This window comes from Anas acuta, chromosome 5 (genome assembly GCF_963932015.1).
Source record: "Anas acuta chromosome 5, bAnaAcu1.1, whole genome shotgun sequence".
NCBI lineage: Eukaryota > Metazoa > Chordata > Aves > Anseriformes > Anatidae > Anas > Anas acuta.
This window is the reverse complement of record NC_088983.1, coordinates 18521607-18542146: the sequence shown is the minus strand read 5'-3', so window position 1 is coordinate 18542146 and position 20540 is coordinate 18521607. Positions and strand designations below refer to the sequence as shown.

The 20540-nt window shown below is 39.3% G+C and overlaps 1 protein-coding gene across 6 annotated transcripts in view; it reads left to right on the top strand.

Moving 5' to 3' along the window:
* SPATA7 (spermatogenesis associated 7) overlaps positions 1-20540 on the top strand; it is a 43750-nt gene that overhangs the window by 15697 nt on the left and 7513 nt on the right. For 3 of the 6 annotated variants that reach the window (XM_068683008.1, XM_068683007.1, XM_068683009.1), the window contains 2 exons: positions 9753-9886; positions 18650-18695. In XM_068683008.1, coding sequence (XP_068539109.1) covers positions 9828-9886; positions 18650-18695 — 105 coding nt within the window. In that variant the 5' untranslated portion in view covers positions 9753-9827. The remainder of the gene's footprint in view (positions 1-9752; positions 9887-18649; positions 18696-20540) is intronic. The other 3 variants (XM_068683006.1, XM_068683005.1, XM_068683010.1) reach the window with 1 other exon arrangement.

Genomic DNA, 20540 nt, shown 5'->3' with positions numbered 1-20540 from the left:
GTGCAATCTGTTTCTCTTTCAGTTCATCTTACTCAAAACAGTGTCTGACTATGTAACTCTGACCTAATCACAGACAGAACATTAATCTCCTATACAGAGTGTGACGGAAACATTTCACCTTTGTATCTGCTCTTGCTTTTACCCATCTGTTTGATTAAATTTGTACAGTAAATCTCGCTAAATTGCTCTTTCACCTATTTTCGAGCTGGACTGGAAAAAGCTGCTGCTGTTTTTTTACCTTATTAGAACATGCATATAACCAACTCAGTGCTAGTAGTCTCCTTTTTACAAATGAAAACAACTTAAAGCTAGGGGAAAAAAAAAAGACCCTCAATATTTCAAGTTTCCTACTGTTGTTCTATCCTAAGACTTGAGAGTGCTAATTGTTAATGAGTTGAAATTTTCTGTATTCTCCTGAAGTAGAGCTAGACCATAAAGTGAAGCTGAGAATCATAGTTCAGGGATTGGGATCCTAGTCAGTAGCACAGGATTCATTTGGAATAAATTTCTCCATCTCCTTGATCTGAGTATCCAGTGTGGTTACAGCTTTTTATCCTTAAATTCAGCTTAGTTCTTCTAACATGTTTTGTTTGCTTGATGTTTCTCATCGACAGGAGTTGTACAATTAGAAGGTGACAATGAATTTGCCATTTTTTATAATCTGTTTAACAAATCAATAAATACTGTATTTTCACCTGAGAATGGCTTCTAAAGACAATGTTACGTCTCTACCCTAGTTTTCAGGTTTTATTTGTGAGGTGCTTTGTGTTCTCTAATAAAAATGAGAGTGGCAAGTGAAAGACAGAAAGCAACGTAATAAAGAAAACTTAAGTATACAGTATCTTTTAATCAGAATATTCATTTAGTCAGTATCTTTACTATACAGTGCTGAAAAAGGTTCCCAATTACATTTTCATCTTAAGTACTGTGGATAAAATCCTATAACCACTTATTTGTCTTGTTCAAGGAGATTTCTTTTTTCCTGTGAGAGGAAGAGAGTATTTTACCATCTGATTTCACTGGAGTTTAGAATTCTTACCACTTGCCGGACACAAGACTAAAAGTTGTATAGCTTCCTTGCTGGTTTTGTTAGCATTTCAAAAGAAGATCTTTCACCAGAGAGAGATGAACACAGGTTCTTAGATTTCCTGTCTATACTCAACCAGTATGCATTGTAATCTCTCCTAATGTTTCAGAGGTTTAACTTCTGTCATATACCTGCTTTCATAGAATCAAAGATATGCTGGTTGTAAGGGACCTGAGGGGCTCATTTAGTCCTTATTGACCAACCTGTTCAAAATGGGACTTTGGTTAACAGGTGATCAGTCAGCCAAGTCTTCAAAACCTCCAGGGATGGAAATTCTGCAACCCTAGTAACCTGCTCCAGTTAGCAAAAAGACTTTTTTGTGATGTCCAGTCAGTTTGGACAGTCAGGTTTAGAACTGAATTTACTGGAAAGCGTTTATCCTGGGAATTCCAGTTTTAAAAAGCAATTTTTAGATGGTGGAATATAAGGTTTTCAGGTGCCATAGTTGAAATTGTTGCTTCATAATGGTCAATGCAAAACTGTCTCAACCTGAAGTACAGGATGCATTTGTACGAGATACTCAAGATTATCCCTTCCTAATAAAGATATTTGAGGATTAATGTCTTAAATGTGTGAATGTAATGGACATTTTTTCTGACCTGCTTTTTAAATCTTTTGTCACCTGACTGTGATCACTTTATAAACAGATAAGAAACTACCACACAGGCTGAAATTTGTGCGGATTTAGCAAAGGGATAATTCTGCAGGGCACATGTACTTCCAACTTCTTTATTACTGTTCTCATAGCCTTCAAGGTATTTAAGGTTAAGATACTCAGACCTCCCTTGTCCAGTGTCTACCCTACACTTACACACTCTTAGAATGCTTAGGTGCTCAGGATGAAACTGAGAATTATTTAAATTAGTTTCAAACCTAAAAATAGAGTAGTTGTAGTGTATTTTTTTCCTACTGTTCTAAGTATTATTTACAAAGAACTATAGACTTCAATACTGCAATAATAGTTCAACGAAGTATTACATGTACAAATATTAAGCTCAATGCTAGATATCATTTGTGTCAGGTAATCCACCAAAAAATTTTATTTATTTGTCTTTTGTAAAACAGAATATGTGTAGATGACAGCTAGTAGCTCAGGCAGTAAGAACATTGAAAATGTGCTCAGGAATAAAATAGTAAAAAGAATTTTTGGAATATGTTCAAACCAGTTTATTTTATCTTGCTAGAGGTGGGAAACACAATTTGTAAAGGCACAGGTGCAACATCAGTATGACTGAATGTCAAGGAATGTCTATGGTGTTGCTGAGGTCAAGGAGTTTAGAGCTTTCTTCTTTCAGTAGTTCTGTGCCTGTCATTTCCTCGAGCGAAGCATATTGCTGCTTTTCATGTTCAAAAACCAGATTTGGAAAGGGGGTTAAATTTTGCAGTTTGAAACCCTGAGATTTATTAATAACATAGAGTTACAAAACAAAATTCCTGAAGATAGTGTTAAAAAACATACCCTAAATATGTGCTTCATGTACAGCTAAAATAGCAGGTGAGTATTTCCCTTTGGGGTTGTTGCCATGAATCAGTCATTAGTGTTTAAGAACTAAACATGATACTGTAGTTGGCATGCTCCCTGGACAACTGAATGTGTTCTGTCCTTAAAGTGGATTTAGTTTCCACTGTTCTTTTCCTGGTATCTTAGCTGGCAGCAAAGTAGGCAAGCTGCCATGCCACTGGGCTAGCAGTGAACATGTTCCTGTGTATTAGATCAGCCTTGCTGACTTAAAATAGTTGTTAAAATGTGAAACTTCTTGAAATGTGAAACTTCTATGTTCAGAATTAGTCCAAGCATGTTGATTGATACCGGTGGCCATTAGAAGTCTGTGGTTGTGGAATTTGTGCCAGAAAACTTGACAAAAGCTGTGCCAAGTAAGACAGCTGCTGCTACACATGCCTGTTTCTAACAGTACTAACTTTTCAACCCATATGTTTAGAGGTTTTTCCACAGAGCATATTGATAGTACAGCCTGAACCCAGTGATTAGTGTGCTTTGGAATGCAGGTCTCTTTGATACTGAAGGAAAAAAAAAAAAAAAAAAAAAGGAAAAGTATTCTGAGAAGGTACCCACCAGAAACCTATTTTAGCACTGACAGAACCTGAATACTTGCAGGGAGCAGGGGGTGAGAAAACAGTTCTGTCAGATCAGTAATGTTGGTTGTTGTTTTACTTTTTGGGGGGTCAGGGATTAGGTTCAAGTAGAAAGATCAAGAAATGTATATTCTTATATAATTCTGTATTAAACTTTAAATTTTCATGTGATCACATACATATTTTGCATCATCTTTGTCTACTGTTTATGTTATAGAAAGTCTGCATCTATGGAAAGCTCAGTATCCTGTTACTGTTTTACAGAAAGCTTTCACTAAAATTCTCACTTTTCTGTTAAGTTTTGTCCTTATGAACACATTTCTGAAAATGAAAGTTACAAGCAACTAAAATAAGTCCTTTAAAATGAAACAATTCTAACGCTTAAGTTTTCAGAGTTCATATGTGTCTTTAGGAAGGTATCTTAGCATATTTATCAAGTCTAAATTCTGAGGGGAGCAGGAAAACCCACCATGTGTAAGTATTTATCAATTTATACTTTCAACTGTATTACTTTTAATTTATTTTTACAAAAGTTATTCAGTTATTTACTTTTGTTTCTTCTACCGATTTTTTTTTTTTTTTAATGAGTGCTAATTCATTTTAAGATGTATAGTCATTACATCAAAAATACACTTTTCTCATAGTTTGTGGTTGCAAAATGACATGACATTGTTTGGTCTGACATCATGAGTTAAGCAAACCAAAAACTTTATCCTGCTGTGCTAATATTGAACTCAGCAACCATAATGAATATAGTTAATCAAGCACACAAACAAGAGAGGCCTGCAGACTTGACTTGTAAAAGTCAATAAATAGGTAAAATATCATTTCCTTTTGTAGTTGTTTCAGTCATAAATCATCATCATTATTTTTGAAAATGTGTTCCTGATTTTTAACGGAATTTACCTGGCTTGGACACCTATCTGTTGTTAGGAGGTGAAGGGAGATGGAGGGCTTGTTGTTGTTAGACTTTTTTCTGTTATTAAAGAGGAACACAAAATAGTCATGGCATGCCAGAAAGCTAGAATAAAATTATGTTTTCCACCTATGCACTACATTAGCTTGGTACAATATGTCTAAAATGTTTTTGGGGGGCTGCACCATTGGTATTCTGAGACAAATCTATTCCCCAAGCCCATGTGGAAGCAAGTTGGACCTCTCTCTAGAGTACATGAATGGAGGTTTACCTTAGCAGGCTCAGAAGTTGGCTTCAGGCTTCAGTGTTGGTGCAGCAGTTTCACAATTTCAGTGTAGTAGGCTGTGCGTAGTCTGCTGTATTATTCATACTGCTGGCAGAAATGTCTATGAGATGCCATATGAGGACCCCATATGGATCAGAGGTGGATGGATTTGGGACAATGCTGTGCTTCTAGCCTCTCCTGAAATTCCTTTGAAGGATTCACGTCTCACTGTTAGGCTTTACTTCCAATCTTTAGCAACGGCCAAATTCTGCCATTGGTAGCTTTGCCAAGCAGTATCACATTTCTTAAGTAGATCCCCTGGTACAAACGTTACTTCTCTGGGTAACATTCCATTTGATACAAGCAAGGCTGGGGGTATTAAGCCCTTAATAATCTTTGCCACCTTTCCTCATCGTGATTTCTCCTTTATTTGACAAAACATTGTTACTGATCTTGGATATGAAGTACTGCAGAATCATGTCTTACAGTTATGAAAACTAAACTCTGTGTTTAAAAAATTTAAAAGCATACTTATGAGAAATTAGAACATCATACCAATAGCAAAGTGCAATTTGAATTTGATGAGAGCTCACCCCAGCTGCTTAAATCATAGTGCACTGGAGATTTGTGCTGAGCTAGGAGCTGATAGTGAAAGCTGTTAGCTCTTACGGAAGGAAGAGCTTGCTTGCAGTAGTAATACCACCTACTGCTATGCTGTACATTTTAATTACGGTCACTTCAAGCTCAGCAGAACTGAGGTTGATGCAAATTTGCACTGGTAATCAGGGAAAATTCATAAGGGAAAATATTAACCAGAAGTGTGTTAATGTAAAAACATCTAATATAAAAACACATTAGAGAAATGCACAGTGCTGGGTAATTCTTTTTAGTTACATTGTTCTACAAGCTGAACTCGATTTAAATCTAACATATTTCGTTGTGTGCCATGGCTTATTTACATCAATAATGAAATGGCTTGAAGGTTAAATCTGCCAAGTGCGCTGTAATGTGGCATATGATCAATTTAGAGATCAGAAATTCAGAACAAAGGACAACCACTGTTATTCTGAACCATACTGTCCTTTAGCACAGAGCTTGCAAGCTGCTTAGGAGTGTGATAGGTATGATTATTTTGTTTTCTGCCAGGTTTATGACGTGGTTTTATAATTCGAAGCGTGTCTTAATAACACTGCTGCAGCCTAGTCTTAAGGAAAAAAGAATTGAGCCTGTAGAGGGAGTATTCTAACAAAGAAATGTAACAACACAATCTCCGCTTCAGAAGTGTAGTGTAAACTTTGTGAAAAGGGTATTTTGCCCCCGCAAAAGTGTTACTTCTGTGAGAGACTGATCAGTGGTTTGTATTTAGCTCTCTATGGAGGATGCTACAGTTTAACCTCTTAAAATTTATGGGTTTTCTTATGCTTCTCCTCATTGCTAACAGATTTAAGAGAACAGATTCGTGGAGTGGGTGGAATAAATTAGGGAATTTACTTAGTTTCACAGACTGAATATATCTGATATACAAAAATTACTGCTTTGTTTATGATGTAATACACTGTTGCTTTGCTGTAAATTTTTGTTGTGGCTTTGAGCAGAGCAGTTAATGAGATACGTTACTCTCAAAGTCTATACTAAGGCTAAAAAAGAGACATTATTTGGATCTAGCGACTGTGTTTTTTTTATTTAGTTTACCCTTTTTAAATAGATGAAAACACTCCGTTTTTCTTTTATTTGTTACAAGATACTTGCTGTCTTGAACTTTTTCCATATTTACAAATATTACACCTTTCTGGTGCCAATGTACAGTAAAATATATTTGCAGTGAAACTATTAAGTATGTAATAACAAATTTCAGTTAACAAATGACTAAATCAAAATTTGACAAGAGTGCCCTTGGCATACTGTGGTGGACTAGTAGGAAGAAAACATCAACTGAATTTGTTAACAGGTACTCAATACCTCACTGAAAGCTAAAGAAGCTTTATCTTTAGTTAATTTGAAGCAGCAGATATCTGGAACAGAGTGGACTCTTTCCAATTAAGAGATAAATCTCCTTTTCAAAACCGCATGATTCTTCCTGAATGTTCTTCTTATTCTTTCTGTGAGAATGCCCAGAAGTAAATGCACAGCTGCAGGACAAGCGATTGTATATGGCTGCCCTGAGGATCTTCAGCTCCCATCAGTTGTAATGTTATTTGTAATTAGTGCTTCAAAGGTTCAGGCCATTTTTAGGATGCCATTTTCTGTCTGGCTGAAGCCAAACAGAAAGACTGGATTCTCCAGTCCCTGCTTGAGGAAACGATGTGTGAAGTAAGAGTAAATTAGCAGCATGCATTTTTTGTGTCTATACCCTTGTCTTTGTTGCTTGCTGACTGCCTCAGGGCTGTCCTAATTTACATCTAGTTGTCTGTTTATGTCTACATTAACTCTATTCAAGAGGGATTTCTTTATCTCTGAATCTGCTGGTTTTACAGTTCCTAGCTTTTACAGCAGATCTAGCCTGAGAGTTCCCTAAGGTGGGGACAAGGCAGGTACACTGCAAGGATTTTCTGCCATTCTGTTTTGCATGTGTCTGCTCTGCCTTGTGGTATGCATGAATGACTTTATAGCTTTTGGAACACACTTAATGGATTATCTGAGCTAAGCTCAATATATCATTGGTGTGAGGCAAGGGCTTTACATTTCCCATGTAGGTGACAGTAGTCCCGATGGGTCATTCTGACAACCAAAAATAGCCTTAGCATCCTGGCGTGCTTAATATTACTTTCTTTCTTTACTCTTTACTTGGGCATAGGCCATATTTTGGCTGAGAAGAGTCATAGCACACAGTCCTGGAGGAGATCTGTGGAAGTTGGCTTATTTTTTGAACTCCAGTTGTAAAGACCAAGTCTGTCGATGCATGCTAAATCTCAAATTTCATCTGGTAAAGAGTGGAATAGGGACAACAGAAGTACTAATTTTTTCATTAATATTCACACTGCTTTACACTTTGCTCAGAAACTCCTGGTAAGCAATGTTGTGCAGGCTGAACAAGGAGTAAGGGGTTTGCCTCTGTATTCATAGATGAACTCACTTTCTACCAAAGCACTTGAGTATAAGGACATTTGTCTTTCAGCCATGTACTCCTGCTTACAAAATAAGACACCTCTAATTCTGTATGATTTGTATTCTTGATTTCACACAGAATTTCTAGGTTGGAAGAGACCTCAAGATCATCGAGTCCAACCTCTGACCTAACACTAACAGTCCCCACTAAACCATATCCCTAAGCTCTACATCTAAACGTCTTTTAAAGACTTCCAGGGATGGTGACTCCACCGCTTCCCTGGGCAGCCCATTCCAATGTCTAATAACCCTTCTGGTAAAGAAGTTCTTCCTAACATCCAACCTAAAACTCCCCTGGCGCAACTTAAGCCCATTCCCCCTCGTCCTGTCACCAGGCACGTGGGAGAACAGACCAACCCCCACCTCGCTACAGCCTCCTTCAAGGTACCTGTAGAGAGCAATAAGGTCGCCCCTGAGCCTCCTTATCTCCAGGAAAGAGCTTTGTAGAGCTCTATCACTCATTCATTGTTTCCTTAGGTACTTATTCAATACTCATACAGCAATTTACCTGAGCAGTAGGCAAGACTTGAATTTTTGCAGCTTCCATTCATGTCCACACACAGCCACACTCTGTTGAACCACCATAATTATTTAATTCAAGCATATAAAACTTGTGACTTGTAGCTAATTTTTGAGTACCCTTCTGTAACTTTTTAGACAAACATAATTAGAAATAAAAATAATTTAGAATAACCACATAATAATTCAGAGTAGAAAGACAAATACTCAGTTTTAATTATTTAATGGTATGGTATATTTTTTCCTCCTTTTATAAGTCATATTTTAATTCAGTTTTGTAGAATTTAGTATATATTAACTTCAGCTAATGCCTTTCCAGGAGTAAAATCAACTTTATATTGTAAGTACTCTAATGGAATATACTGAATAAATCAGCACTGTAAAAGAAATTACTTTGTATTTTACATATCAATTATAAGAAGTGAAAGACAGAAAGGGATTTCCCTGAGGAATGAGAGCAGGGATTTTTCATCTGAAGGAATTGCTTCTAGTTTAAAAGAGGACTAAAATGTTCAATAAAATTAATACACGTGCTTAATTGAGTCCTAGAGATTATCATGTCTCTTGATTCTGGTAGACACAGTTGCATGTATGCTAGAGGTTGATTAAATGTCCCCAGATTGCTGTAGTTCTCAGCTGTCTAGAAGAATGTACCACATCAATCCACAAAGTTATTTACATTTCCATGCGTTAAGTATTATAAGCTGTGTGAAGGTTGGGGTCTACCAGAGCATGATATAAATACATTTTGAAACTGAAGAGGGAACTTCTGAAGGCCTTTCTGTCTGTGTGTGTGTCTCAAACTATTCGTACGCTAGAGTCTGTGAATTAGGTGAATGAGAATTGTAGTCAAGAGTTAAATGTTTCATTGTGTATAGACTTCAAAAGTATGCATGCTTATATGAAGCCTCTTTATTTCTGTTTGGAAATTATTAACATTTTTGATCAGTCTTATTTGGATTTTTCAACTTTGTCTACTTCTTAACTTTTTTTCAAATTTTTTTCAACTTTGTCTATCTGTGGAACCTGGGTGCTCATAATATACAAAGACTTACTATGTTCTATGCAAGATACTGGATAAAGGTGACTGACAGCAAACATGGGCACAGAAAACTTATCTGTATTTCTTTTGGGCTTTTCTTTATCTGGTGGCATATATACCTGACTCATCTGTGTTACAGGGACACCATGAATGAGGTCTTACACTGCAGACCAGTGCAAAATTTTCCCTCCTGATCTGGCAGGGGCCCTTGCACAGAGTTTGCCTGCATCATTTATGTTCTTGGCTTGAACGTGCTGTTTCACAATGGATTTCTGTACGTAGGAGACTATTTTTACATGGTTTGAGCAGATTTTGCATATGAAAAATTTACTAACAATAAACATGTTGTTTCTTGCTACCGCATTGGATGAGAGTACAGTTAGAGGAGTTCTGTCCATAAAGTTTGAGAATGAACTTGTTAGTTTTCAGTCAGGGTGCTCCGTTAGCATTACTGATCTTGGAATTTCCACACAGTACTGTATTGCTTGTGGGATCTGAGAATACCTAAAGGAAACTAAGGTACAGCTTCAGCTACCAAGATATTCTTATATTTTCTTCAAAAAAGTAGACATAATTTTTCATAATTGCCAAGTGAAGTAGAACCTATCTCTGTGGTCTCACTTCTGCTGAGTGACTGGAACCCCTGTGACATTTTCAAATCACTTAGGACAAAATAAGAGTAAGATTTCAGATTGGACCTGACAAACTTTATCTCTTTCCTAAGTTGCTGACCAGCAGAGAAGAGAGAGACTGAGAAAGAAGATAGCCAGGTGTGAAAAAGAAATGAGTGTGGGCAAAAATGCCTCACGATCCAGCTCAAGAGAGAGTGGAAGGCTGCTGTCAACCTCTTTTGGACAGGTAGATATTTTCATTTTGCTTAGTAGATTTCATAGTCTGCTTGCCTACCCTGATAACAGCTGATCACCAATGTGGCATTAGTTCTAGAGGGAGGGCTAGCATATTTCAAACAACAGAAAATAGACAATGGTCTCCCTGGCATGTGCCCAACACTGTGTCAACCTTCTGATAGAGATGGCAGGTATGAAGAGTGCCTGTGGTAAAGACAAATTCTAGTAACTCTGAAGTTCTCTCTCTCATCTCAGCTTGAATCCCCATGTTTCTCTCTCTTTGTTGAAAGTAGAAATTAGTGGTTAAGCCATCAAAATGAGTGGAGATTGTGCTTTTCTGTCTATATGTATAAGTTCACTCATTTTGACTGGCATTTCATCCAGATATATGACATATATTTCCAAATAGTATATAAATAGCTTAATAAAATACAGAATCATTTTCATCGCTGTAGAGGAGCAATTCAAAACTTAAAAAAAAAATGCTATCTTAACTTTGATTTTAATACCAAATGCTTCATATATTGTTTTAAGCATATGTAGAGCTTGAGTAAATTTCCAAGTAGATCAGAAAACTCATCAGTAGTTTTTCTCTTTTATTGCAGTAAGCAATCTGAGTATGACCTTATTGTAATGTGGGGAAATAATGCTTTGAAATTCACTTCATGGCTCATAGGGATGAAATCACAGGCATGCATTAGAAAAAGTAGAAAATGTCATATTTAAAATCCAAATTTTGTTTTTCACAATGAAACCAACTAAAGTGTGCTTAAAATCTTTAATTACTGTATAAATTCTCAGTTCTACAATGAAGGGCTGTAAGTGTGGTATTTAATATAGCATTATAAGAGATTGTCATTCTTCCTTTGTTTTAATCCCTCCCAAAACAAGGTCCTTCTAAAATAATCTCTCCAGTTCTTTTAATGATTTATAGGTGCCTTCCCATCAAAAGATGTCCTGAAAGTATAGTTTTTATCATGGCAAGAGAAATTGCAGTTTTCCTGATGTTTGTTTCCTTATGCCTCAGAGTGTACCTGTAGTTACATAAACTGTAGTTTTTGGATGTAATGCCTTTTATGCTTTTGTAAGTTTTAGTTGTTGTTGTTTTTGTTTTCACTTTACATATTCAAAGAGTAATCTTTGCCACTTGCCAAGGCGATCGGCTCCGGGGCAGACATGTTCTGCAGCGGAGCGGGGGATCGGACAGGCAGGGCTAACTTTTCTGGCACCGAGGGAACCGCCAGGACCCAACAGCCCTCACAAGGGAGGTGAACGAGGCAAGAAGGAGGTGTAGGCGAGCCAGCAGCGCCCTGCCTTCTCCCCAGCCATTCAAAAGATGCCCCTAGAGGCGAGCAGGAGTGTGACGAACAGGGCATGGTGCGGCAGTTGGCGCGGAAGTTGGCGCAGGCAGGGCAGAGCGCTCCCCCCCGCCCATACAAACACCTCCTCTAACGGCGATCTACTGCTAGCTCAGCTGCAATGGTGTACACCAGGCACAGCGCTCTCCAGTAGGTCTGTACACACCCAGACCGACTGCCCGCTCAAAACTGCGGCAGTTCAGGTCTCCGGGTGCAGGCAGTGCCTGAGCCTGTTGCTACCACCTGCGGGGGGCAGAGAGACTGTGTGCGTGAGGTGCGAGCAGGTGGATGACCTGGTTCACCTCGTGGCAGAACTCAAGGAGGAGGTCGAGAGGTTGAGGGATATCAGGGAGTGTGAGCGGGAGATAGACTTGTGGAGCGACTCCCTGCGTGGCCTGAAGGGCAGGCACCAGGGTGATACACCCCAAATGGGGGTGGACCCCATGCCCTGTTGCTGTCGGGCAGAGGGAGGGGACCTAGGAGTTGAGGAGGAATGGAAACAGGTCCCTGCTCAACATCGCAGGCGATGCCCCCCCCCCACCGGCCCCACCTTCCCAGCTGCCCTTACGCAATAGGTTTGAGGCCCTGGAGCTTGAGAGACTGGTAGCTGAGGAAGAGCTAGAAAGTCTACCCAGGAGGATGCCTAGGGCGAGGAAGTCGACTCCACTCCTCAGGACTGCCTCCACCAGGACAGAAAGAAGGGTGATTGTTGTGGGCGACTCCCTTCTCAGGGGAACAGAGGGACCTATTTGTCGGCCTGACCCTACCCGTAGGGAAGTCTGCTGCCTCCCTGGGGCCAGGGTCAGGGACATTGCCAGAAAGCTTCCCAACCTGGTTTGCCCCTCTGACTATTATCCTCTTTTAATAGTCCAGGCTGGCAGTGACAACATTGAAGAGAGAAGCCTGAAGACCATCAAACGAGATTTTAGGGGACTGGGACGGTTAGTGGATGGAGCGGGAGTACAGGTGGTGTTTTCGTCCATCCCTACGGTGGCAGGGAGGGGTACAGAGAGGACAAGGAAAGCCCACCTGATAAACACATGGCTCAGAGGCTGGTGCCAACACAGAAATTTTGTGTTTTTTGACCATGGGGCACTTTACTCGTCACCCAGCCTGATGGCCGCAGACGGGTCCCTATCTCAAAGGGGAAAACGGATCCTGGGCCAGGAGCTGGCGGGGCTCATTGAGAGAGCTTTAAACTAGGTGAGAAGGGGGACAGGGCTGAAACAAGGCTTGTTGGAGCTGTGCCAGGGGTAACAAAGGCAAGGCTGGGAGAGAAAGCAATGGCCCAACTGAAGTGCATCTACACTAATGCACGCAGCACAGATAACAAACAGGAAGAGCTGGAAGCCATTGTGCGGCAGGGGAACTTAGATACGAAAAATGAGGAAAAGGTGGAGGTGCTTAATGCCTTTTTTGCCTCAGTCTTTAGCGGCAAAACCAGTTCCTCTGTGGATACCCAGTACCCTGAACTGGTTGAAGGGGATGGGGAGCAGAATGTGGCCCTCACTATCCATGAGGAAGTGGTTGGTGACCTGCTACAGCACTTGGATGTACGCAAGTCGATGGAGCCAGATGGGATCCACCTGAGGATACTGAGAGAACTGGCAGAGGAGCTGGCCAAGCCCCTATCCATCATTTATCAACAGTCCTGGCTATTGGGGGAGGTCCCAGTCGACTGGCGGCTAGCAAACGTGACGCCCATCTACAAGAAGGGCCAGAGGGCAGACCCGGGGAACTACAGGCCTGTCAGTTTGACCTCAGTGCCAGGGAAACTCATGGAGCAGATTATCCTGAGTGTCATCACGCGGCACTTACAGGGCAACCAGGTGATCAGGCCCAGTCAGCATGGGGTTATGAAAGGCAGGTCCTGCTTGACGAACCTGATCTCCTTCTATGACAAAGTGACACGCTTGGTGGATGAGGGAAAGGCTATGGATGTGGTCTACCTTGACTTCAGCAAGGCGTTTGACACCGTTTTCCACAGCATTCTCCTCAAGAAACTGCCTGCTTGTGGCTTGGACTGGCGCACGCTTTGTTGGGTTAAAAACTGGCTGGATAGCCGGGCCCAAAGAGTCGTGGTAAATGGAGTCAAATCCAGCTGGAGGCCGGTCACTAATGGCATTCCCCAGGGCTCGGTGCTGGGGCCGGTCCTCTTTAATATCTTCATCGATGATCTGGATGAGGGGATCGAGTGCACCCTCAGTAAGTTTGCAGATGACACCAAGTTAGGTGTGTGTGTCGATCTGCTTGAGGGTAGGAAGGCTCTGCATGAGGATCTGGATAGGCTGCACCGATGGGCTGAGATAACTGCATGAAGTTCAACAAGGCCAAGTGCTGGGTCCTGCACCTGGGGTGCAATAACCCCAAGCAGAGCTACAGGTTGGGAGATGAGTGGTTGGAGAGCTGCCAGATGGAGAAGGACCTGGGAGTGATGGTTGATAGTCGGCTGAATATGAGCCAGCAGTGTGCTCAGGTGGCCAAGAAGGCCAACGGCATCCTGGCATCCTGGCCTGTATAAGAAGCAGTGTGGCCAGTAGGTCTAGGGAAGTGATAGTCCCCCTGTACTCGGCTCTGGTGAGGCCTCACCTTGAGTGCTGTGTTCAGTTTTGGGCCCCTCGCTGCAAGAAGGACATGGAGGTGCTCGAGAGAGTCCAGAGAAGGGCGATGAAGCTGGTGAGGGGTCTGGAGAACAAGTCCTACAAGGAGCGGCTGAGGGAGTTGGGTTTGTTCAGTCTGAAGAAAAGGACGCTCAGGGGCGACCTTATCACTCTATAAGTACATTAAAGGAGGCTGTAGCGAGGTGGGGGTTGGTCTGTTCTCCCACGTGCCTGGTGACAGGACAAGGCAGAACGGGCTAAAGTTGTGCCAGGGATGTTTTAGGTTGGATGTTAGGAAGAACTTCTTTACTGAGAGGGTTGTGAGGCATTGGAATGGGCTGCCCAGGGAAGTGGTGGAGTCACCATCCTTGGAGATGACATTTAGATGTTGAACTTAGTGATATGGTTTAGTGGAGGACTTGTTAGTGTTAGGTCAGAGGTTGGACTCGATGATCTTGAGGTCTCTTCCAACCTAGAGAATCCTGTGATTCTGTGATCTTCAGTAAAGTACAATTTGGCACTTTGTTAGTCAAATAATTGATGATTATATTGCTGGTTTTACAAGATGTTTTTCACTGGAGTATAAATCAGAGCACCTGCAAGTTAATAAAATTCTACAAATTTCCGCCTTCTGGCAGAAGGGTGAGCAGTGGAAGTAATTGGAGGTAGTGGCAAAAGTAGAATGCGGTCCTGTTTTTCATAAGCATCTTATAACAGGAGGATTATAAGAATAAAAGACAAGTAGAGTTCTGCTGGCTTTGCCAATGCTAAATTTAGATGTAAGAATACTAAAGCTAAAGACATTACTTTCATAATGCATAATTTCTTGAGTAATAAGATGTTGCTCTTGTAAAATGTATATCAAGAGTAACATATACAGTAATAACCATTGTAATTCTGACAAGGTCAATGTCTGAATAGATTATAGGCTAAATATGTGCTAACCAGCTTTGATTTATGCACCTGACTTTTTATTTTCAAAAGGCTTCATTCATTAGCATTCACTTTTTATGCTATCTCGTAAGTCTGGTGCTTTTATTTCATCATTCTTCATTTTTTCAACAGCTGCTTTTATTACTATTTAATGCTGCAACAGAGCACAGAAACTGTTTTCCATTGAGCTTGTGCTTTGTGCATCATAAAAACAAAAAGAACTAAAAATAATTCTTCTGAAAGATATAATTATGTTATATATTTCTTATAATCTCTGTCATTTAGTCAACATATTTTATTATACAGTGAGCTGAGTATGAAACTATAATATCTTGAACATGACTAGCCTCCTCTTTCACTGTTTTGTGTGAGGCTTTGAATGCACAAGAACCATAAATTCTTCATGTGTAATATCTATTTATAAATATAAAATTACTGTAATGTAAGAATCTACTATGATACGAAGTGAACCGAGAAAGCTATTTTTGTTGTGGCTACCTAGATTTCATAACAGATTTTCATTAAAAGGAGAGTGTTTTCATCACTAAGATGTAAGTATTCCACATTAACCTGTGGGTGAAGATGCAATAGATGCTTATTGTGCATTGTGCATGAGAAGACCTAAGTGTGAAAAGCTAAGGAGCAGCCTGATTTTCAATGGGTGCAATGGAGCAGTCTTCTGATGGGATCACTAGCAACTAAATTACTTCAGGGACAGCAGTTTCTGTCAGTGTCAACCAGAGGGGCAGGGACTGTGTAAGATGTGCAGTGGACAGCTTTACTTCTTTTTCCACGCAACATAATGATGATGATTGACACCATGTGTGAAGGTTTATCAAAATGGGGTGATGAACTACAGATATGGATGCTGAAAGGGCTGCTACATTGAGTGTGTCTTTACTAATAGGTAATTTTAAGTGAGTATTTAGTCTTAGACTGAAAAGCTTGAGGGTGAATAAGCAGCACATCTGGGGGTATCCAATCATTTATCTATCACCAAATTAAGTGTACGTACTCTGTCTTAAATCAATTACTTGAAGGCATTTTCATACAACAGAAGGGCTGTTTGATGCAGCCTGGAAAATATTGTGTCATATATGCAAAGAATACCACATACCATATAGTCTTTCTAACTATTGTAGTCATATCCCTAGACTTTATCTTTTTTATTTTTCTGTACAAAGCTGATCTGTGTTTTTAAACACTCTTCTGAGTGAAGCTTGGTGAGTGAAACTGCATAAAGCTCAATATGACTTAATTATGAAGCAAGAAAATCTGAACAGAGCTGGCCATGAGTAAAATCTCTGATTTGAGTAAGACTTGCTATTTCATATCTCCTGCTCAGGTAATCCTATTAATAGGCTTTTCTGACAGCTGAAGATTTTTTTTTAAAGAAATAAATCTGTGCCAAAAGTCAGTTGAAAGGATCTAAGCCATTTTAAGCATAATTGTCATTGCTTTTGGAGTGCAAAGAACTGCTTCGTATTTCAAGATCTGTTTCAGTCTGATTTTTGAGACATTTTGATTTCTTAAGGACAGTTATGACCTTTCTTATGCTTGCACTTATGAAATACAGATTAGGAAACACCATTAACTGTTTCTAATCTGTTGTTAATTCTGTATGCGGTGCACACGTATGGCTATGCGAATTACCTACTCAAACACCTTGTGTTTAAAGATTTATTATACAGTTGAGATATTAAGAGTCTGAAGATGTATTATGCTTGAATTAGTTTTGTCAGAATGAGATATGTGAACAACTGAAAGAGAACAGAAGAACCTTCAGAACACCAAAGAAATCTGTTTTCATCAGGAATGCTCTGTACAGATTTCCTTGCTGGCTTCATAACAACAGTCATCTCTCATGCTGGTTGTTTTATTTAATACATTTCTTCATGAACATTCAGTAATATACTTCTTAATAGTATCAGGATCCTTGATGAAAATAGGGATGTATCACGTTACACAACAGAATAACACACATTATTGTTGACAGTATGCAAACTGATTATATTCATTCAGGTCTTACTTGTTCACAGGTTTGTGTGAATAGTCTGTCTCACGTTTCTCAATTTTTAAGTAAATATCAAAGTATATAACCAAATGAATATGTGACATACAAAGGGTTGTGGGAGCAGCAAATGTAAAGGCCAATTGCTTGCCAAATTAGACCTTTGCTCTGTCCAAGCAGCAGAGGGCAGGAATTCAGTTGACTTAAAGCAACATTAGTGGCTTTTTAATTGAGCTATGTTGAGTTGAAAGAATGAGATGTTCATTTATTACAAAATCACAGCTTCTGCATCTTGGCAGTATGGTTCATAAAGTGTCTCTGTGAGCTCGTTTTACAACGGTAGATGAAGTATTAGGAAGTATATATAATGTCAAGACCTAAACTCATCAGTGGCCCCAGTGAGAGGTGTATTTGGACTTTTTACATGGAGATAGATTTAGCAAGCTTTCCTTTGTAACTTTGTTTTTTTGTTTGTTTGTTTGTTTTTGTTGTTGTTGTTTGTTTGTTTTGTTAGCAGTTGATACATCAGTGTCTTTTGAGCTAAGAAAGTAAACCGTTCTTAGGAAGTAAAAGTAACTTAAAGAAAAATCTGGATTCTTGCTTTCTGTTATTTCTCTTGCCCATCACACCAGAGCCTTATGCTTTGATTTGTTTTGACTGAACTTTCACAGACTCCGTGAAAATTCAGGGTTCCTCTCAATACGAGGTTGCTGCAAGTAATACTCCATTTACCATAGAGTTGTGATAATAAATAGATAAATAAGTATTTAATTTAGTAAATCTTTTTAAGGGGGTAATTATTGCTGAAATATATCATAGGGCAATTTTTTTGTCATTCAAAACAAATTACAGTTGGTTGAATCAACAGAATAGGAATATACATTGGAAAGTAAGAGAAGTGTCACTGTAAGTCACATAATTTGGAGTCACAAACAGCTTGTGCTAGTGCTAACGTCCAAATCTATGGTACTACCATTGGATAAATTTTTTTGAATTGTGTCAGAAGAATAGAGTGAAAAATTCAGTTAGTGTGTTACTGCATATTTGTAGGTCTGTTTTGTCTCTTTTTTCCAGGTAAAAATCTGATGCTTTTACAGATACAGATTAGAGAAGAAAATTGACATACTAGCTTACAGTTGATATGCCTATACCAAAAGAGACATGCAAGTAATTTTCTGAAACATCAATGACAAATTGCACACAAACATTATCTTGCATTCCTTAAAGTCTTTTTTGAAATCAGCAAGATAGTTCCTTGTTCCTGATACTGTTTGTATATCCAAAGGCTTTACTCCCTGCCTGTTTCTGTTTGGGCGTTAAAGGTTTAGCCTAGGAAAAGGGGTTCAAAGACATCTTTCTCAGTACTCGAATGAATGCATCTCAAGGTTGACACAAATCTGGCTGTGGTTTGTGGTTCTACTAGCTAGTCAATACCTTGGCTACTGTTCTACTTACAACATGTTTGAGAAGAAAAAAAAATATAATGTCCTAGGCTTCCTCAAAAATGAGGAAAGCTTAAATTTAGAATATTGTCATTTTTACCATATCCTTTTGTTTTGTTTTAGAATCAGCTCGACTGAATCCAAGAAACAGAACATGTGGCTTTCATGAGTAGTTGGCACATTAACATCTCTTGGTTTATTTTCTTTGTTGTTGTTTGTATATTGTGAGGCACCAGTCATCGTCCTGTTTGATGCTTCTACAATCTGATTTATTTTGCAGCACCGCAAACTATTTTAATCACTGAGAGTAAAAAGCACACAACAAAAACTAAGCTGTTTATAATACCTACTGAAGAGTGTGGAATTAGCTTTTGAAAATACCTATCTAGGTAGATTCTGAAACTTTCCAGTCTTATCTGTTTTCTGTAGTGTTGAGCTGCCACTGCAACTATTTTATATGCAAACAATCACACTGGTAAGCCTTATTACGCTGCTTTGCTAACACAGGCATTTGTTTGGCATTGTTGCTGCATGTTATCAGTTCAGCATTTAATTGTGCTGTAGTAGTAAAATTAAGTTTGCTAATGTGAGACACCATCAAGAAAGGCTTATTTTGGCTCAGCTAACTAAAAAAAGATTGCCTCTTTGCATCAGCAGCTGTGCACATTTTGGGGTACTGGAACAGCATGGATAGATAATAACGATTTTGGAGGAAATTGTGTAGAATTGTGAAGGAAATATACAGCATGACAGCAGTGTGTTCTGTGATTTCATTTTGATGGTAAACTAATTGCATTTTTTAATATTCCTCTTAAACAGCATTTACTGCATACTGCAAAATTGATATTATTTATTTTGAGTTTTAATTTAAAATCCAAGCAGTTCTGAAAGGAGAAAAAATAGAATAGTGCAGATTCAAAGCAATAGCAGTTGCAGTTTATGAGATGATGCAACATTTACACAGTGAAAATCATTGCTCAGAACTTTTAACACATTGTTTAGAAATTGAATGGTAGAATAAAAGATCTGTGCGTATTTACAAGCTATACTATGTATTACATAGTTTAATATATATTACCAGCTTACTAGTAATATATAATTATACTACACTGTATATTATTAGGCTACAGTGTCATGAATTTTCAACAAACGTACAAGGACTTCCAAGTGTCTCTACTTTTCCTGCAGCACACCTACATCCCCCAAGTGGGAGGCTTCAGAAGTCTCACAGAGCTATTGATTACCTTGCAAAGTTCCTATTATTTGCTGAGATGGTGGAGGCATATCTACAAGTTAATTTCTGTGGTAGAAGTTGAATTTTCTTATGAAACACCTCTATTCGTATACATCTATTTAAATCTTACAGCATTTGGTGAAGCAGTTTCCCTGGAGCTATGTGAACTGAATGTAAGGAACAGTAAAATCATTGTTTTAAGAGGTCTGACTATTTAATTAGACATGAACTGATTTGATTTGTTTTTGTAGCTGTTGATTTTGAATTGGGCTGTGTCAGATGTTATTTTATTTCAGCTGTTATTTAGTCTTGTGTTATACTGCTTGCATGGTGTGGCCATGAGATTTGTCCCACTCTCCTCTGCACTGATGTGGCCTCACCTTGAGTACTGTGTGCAGCTTTGGGCATCACAATATAAGAAGTACATAAAATTATTAGAGAACATACAAGGGCTACAAAGATGGTGAATGGTTTAGAGACATATGAGCAAGACGTATGAGGAGCAGCTGAGGTTCCTTGGTTTGCTCAGCTCAGAGCAGAGCAAGCTGAGGGGAGGCCTCATGGCAGCCTGTAGCTCCCTCACAAGGGGAGCGGAGGGGCAGGCGCTGAGCTCTGCTCTCTGGGGACAGCGACAGGACCTGAGGGAACGGCATGGAGCTGGGACAGGGGAGGGTCAGGCTGGGGGTTAGGGAAAGGTTCTGCACCCAGAGAGAGGATGGGCACTGGGGTGGGCTCCCCAGGGAAGTCATCATGGCACTGAACCTGCTGGAGTTAAGAAGCATCTGGACAACACTCTTAGGTGTATTGTTTAATGTTTTCTTGCTTTTAGGCTTCTGGTTTAATTTCCTAACTCTGCAATATGGCCATCCTTGGAGGTCATAAAATGTCATGCATAACCTTCACTGATAACATTTTCAATGCATGGTTGTATGTTAGGTAGGAAAAGTATACACAACAGCTGTATTGCTAAGATGTTTCCTAACTGTTCAGAAACATTATGAAGCACATTTACTAGCACACATACACTGCCCATGTATTTAAATTTTTAACTTGGAAATTTTTCAAAATTCTCTTAGGTTAGAAATC